Source organism: Octopus bimaculoides, chromosome 23, assembly GCF_001194135.2.
Source record: "Octopus bimaculoides isolate UCB-OBI-ISO-001 chromosome 23, ASM119413v2, whole genome shotgun sequence".
NCBI classification, from domain to species: domain Eukaryota; kingdom Metazoa; phylum Mollusca; class Cephalopoda; order Octopoda; family Octopodidae; genus Octopus; species Octopus bimaculoides.
This window is the reverse complement of record NC_069003.1, coordinates 33,254,934-33,259,121: the sequence shown is the minus strand read 5'-3', so window position 1 is coordinate 33,259,121 and position 4,188 is coordinate 33,254,934. Positions and strand designations below refer to the sequence as shown.

The 4,188-nt window shown below is 38.0% G+C and overlaps 1 protein-coding gene across 3 annotated transcripts in view; it reads right to left on the bottom strand.

Moving 5' to 3' along the window:
• The window catches only part of LOC106875178 (uncharacterized), a 60,305-nt gene that overhangs the window by 2,448 nt on the left and 53,669 nt on the right, over positions 1–4,188 (bottom strand). Inside the window, exon 1 of one of the 3 annotated variants that reach the window (XM_014923216.2) lies at positions 3,002–3,813. The exons of the other annotated variants lie outside the window; for them this stretch is intronic. Coding sequence (XP_014778702.2) covers positions 3,002–3,010 — 9 coding nt within the window. The 5' untranslated portion in view covers positions 3,011–3,813. Of the gene's footprint in view, positions 1–3,001; positions 3,814–4,188 lie in introns of those variants that run through there. 3 annotated transcript variants of the gene reach the window in all.

Here is a 4,188-nt window from a genome sequence, read left to right as displayed (position 1 = left end):
GGTGAAACTGGATGGCAACACCAGGCTCCAGTCTAATTTGGCAGAGTTTCTACAGCTGGATGCCCTTCCTAACGCCAACCACTCAGAGAGTGTAGTGGGTGCTTTTACGTGTCACCCGCATGAAAACGGCCACGCTCGAAATGGTGTCTTTTATGTGCGACCCGCACAAGCCAGTCCAGGGGCACTGGCAACGATCTCGCTCGAAAATCCTACGGGAGCCAGTCAGGCGGTACTGGCAACGGCCACGCTCAAAATGGTGCATCTCATGTGTCACCCGCACAAGAACCAGTCCAGGGGCACTGGCAACGATCTTATATATATATATATATATATATAAAACCACGTGAGTAAATATAAATAAACTAACATTATCATCTTATCTGTGTGTGTGTATATATACATATACACACACATACACACACACATACACATGCATACACACTCAGACACACACACACACACACATATACATATACATACATACACACACATACACCCACCCATGTTGTGTTTCCATCATGCAACAAATGAAGATCTTTTTTTTTCCCGCTCAAAAATTAACATATAAGCAGCAAAGTACTCTCCCGACATGGGTATTTGTGTACTCCAAATATAACTCTTAAGCAGAATCAATGTGACACAGAGTGTGACAAGGCTGTGCCTTTTATATTACGGGTACAATCTACCCATCGAGCTTCTATATTATAGTTTCCATCTACCTAGTTTCACTCACAAGGTATTGTCTGTCACAAAGCTATAGAAAAAATGGCATCTAAGATGGGATGGAACCAGGGACTTTGGCATTACAAAGCGAACTTCTTAATCATTCAGTCATGCTGTATCTACAAACACACACACACACACACACATGCACACACACATACAAACATATACACACACACACACACGCGCACACACATACAAACACATGCTCACACACAAACCTAGATAGATACATGCATGCAAACATATATGCACACTGACATAAATTTACACATGCAAACATACACAAGTGTAACTCAGCCATAACACAAAATGAAACTACTACTACTACTACTACTACTACTACTACTTCTGTAAATTGATTGAGTTTGCTACAGCCACCTCTAAATATATTAAGGTATTATTCATACCCACCCAATAATTGAACATTATGATAAATTTACTTATTTACAAAAAGAAAGAAAGAAAAAATGGGATTGAGTGGAAATGACTGATAGACAAACAAACAGATAGATAGATAGATAGATAGATAGATAGACAGACAGATAGACAGATACACACACATACAGATAAATGAATAAATAGGTAAAGAGATAGTCAGGTAGACAGACAGACACACACATCTGCATGCACACATATATGCACAAACACACACACACACACACACACACACTGATAGATGAACTAACACGTGGTAGGTGTTATTGAAATGAATATAAGGTTTCCTCTATTCATTATTTTATCTAAAACTGCCATATTTGAGGCATTTAGAAGATTCGTATAAAAAAAACTCAGTTACGTAACTTCTTCCTCTAGATCCTGATATCATTTTCAATCCTCCATCATTACACCAATTCACCAATCTATACAACCTAGTTCAATATTCTCAACTCACACACACACACACACACACACAACAGGCTTCTTTTAGTTTCTGTCTACCAAATCCACTCACAAGGTTTTAGTCAGTGTGGGGCTATAGTAAAAGATATTTGTCCCAGATGTCACACCATGGGACTGAACCCGGAATTATGTGACCTGGAAAGCAAGTTTTTTTTGCCACACAGCTACACTTGTGCCTAGAAGATAAAAATTAACCTTGGTGGGATTTGAACTCAGAATGTAAAATGTCAGAAGAAATGCCGCTAAGCATTTTGCACAATGCCTTAAATATACTGCCAGTTTACTGTTTTCAAAAATGTGGTTCCCTTAAAAGTTATTTGAAGAATAGTTTTGGTGTGTAAGGAGGTTGTCAGTCAACAGGTCTGGTTCTAACTGAAGAATTTGGATCTTACAGCTAAGCATTGTGGGTAATGTAAGAAAATGTTGGGGATAAAGAAGAACTGGACATGGATCCTGAAGTTAGAGTGGGGTGGGGTAACGATGAGGGTGGAAGGAGGGTGGGTAGCTATTGAGATGGATATTTTAGGCATGGCTGTGTGATTGAGGAGCTTGCTTTCCAACACCATGTGGTCTTGCATTCAGTCTCACTACATGACACCTTGGGCAAGTGGCTTCTCCTTTGGCCCTGAGCCAACTCAAAACTTAGAGTGGATTTGGTTGATGGAAACTGAAAGAAGCCTATCATATATGTGTGTGTGTGTGTATTGTATTTATTATATAATGTGTGTGAGTGTAGTTTTGTGTTTGTGTTGTATTTGTTAGTTACCACTGCTTGACAATTGGTGTTGGTTTGTTTATATCCCTGTAACACAGTAGTTCATCAAAACCGAGACCAATAGAATAAGTACCAAGTTTTAAAATGAAAAAAAAAAAAATAATAATTTAATTAAAAAAATAGGTAACGGGTTGATTTATTTGACTATACCCTTTTAGGTGACAGTGTTGCAACATGGTCACAAGTCCAATGACTGAAAGTTTAGTGGTGAACGTTGATGGTGCAGGGTGGCTGGGTAAATTAGTGGACATGGATTACAGAAGACATGAGAGTGGTGTGTGTGTGGGGGGGGGTGTAAGTTTAGTGGAACATTGGGGAGATCAGTAGACCCAAACAGGAACAGCATCATTAACCCTTTAGCATTCAGGCTACTCAGTCAAATGTAATGGTTATTCGTTCACATTGGTTTCAAGTAATCATGTATTATCTCATAGCTTTGGGATTTCAATGATGTGATTATTTATTTTTAGAATAACATCATAGGGTAGGTGTGAGAGGCTGGATCTGGCTGGTTTCAACATAAAACAGATAGAATATTTGGGCCAGATATGGCCGGTTTCAATGTAAGAGAGTTAAGAACAACATCACAGCATAACTTACCTCAGCCATACCAATAAGTTACCCGTTTAATACTCCACCTCCCTCACTGGCTTGTTTTCGTTCGCTTTAGTTTCTACTTAATGTAGTACTGTAGTTGTTGCTTTTGTTGTTGTCGTAGGTAGTAGTAGAGATGGGTACGATTGTAGTGGTAGTTATAGCTATTGGATTGACAGATCCAGATCCTTAATATTTCTGTTTCTTTTTTTTTTTCCTCCTTTATAAATGTAATTTTAGTATCCAGCAGATATTTTTTATAAACCAAGTCATCTTTCTAGTTTGTATCAAACGTGTGAAATGGTATGGAATTAAATTAAATGATATCGTGTAAAATTACTTTAAACAGTGGTGTCTTCTTAACTGGCTGGTTTTATGTTCTTTCCCCCAGCCTGTGGATTATATTATTGACTCAAACTAGCACTTCTCCACAATGACAGAGGGAGTGACAGAGAGAGAGGGGGAGAGGGAGCGAATGAGAGGGAGAGTCAGAGGCGTTTGCTGTGTGTAAATCCTTTGACTGTGACAGATCTAGTTCCTACCGGGTTGGTTGGTTTACCTGAGATTTTGCTCAGGTAAGCTGACATACAGAGAACAATTAATGAACATGCCAGTGTTCTATACACACAAATATATCAGCATACCCTCTTCTATATACCCACTCTTCTATATACACAACTATATCAGCATACATATATAGACAATAATACATATAAACATATACAGTATACAGAACAATACACATATACACAGTATACAAAACAATACACCCATATACATAGAATGATAGAAAAAAGCAATAGACATGCATACAAGCAAACACAAACACACACACACACACACACACACACACTCACAAATACCAGCACACAGCTACAAACACATACATACCAGCACGCACACACACATCGAACTACCAATGAATTAATGGACACAACAATAACAATAATGATAGTTACTCAGGAATGTATGTTTGTCATTTTAGGTGTGTAATAAAGTATACAGGTTTTCAGGAGTGTATATGAATATGTTTATATGTGTACAGGTGTGTCTAGTTATATTCACATTCATATTCAGGCTTGTATGTATGTATGTATGTATGTATGTATGTATGTATGTATATATATTTATTTATTTATGTGTTTTAGCCAAGTGGCTGCGGTCATGCTGGTGCACCACCGTATATATACATA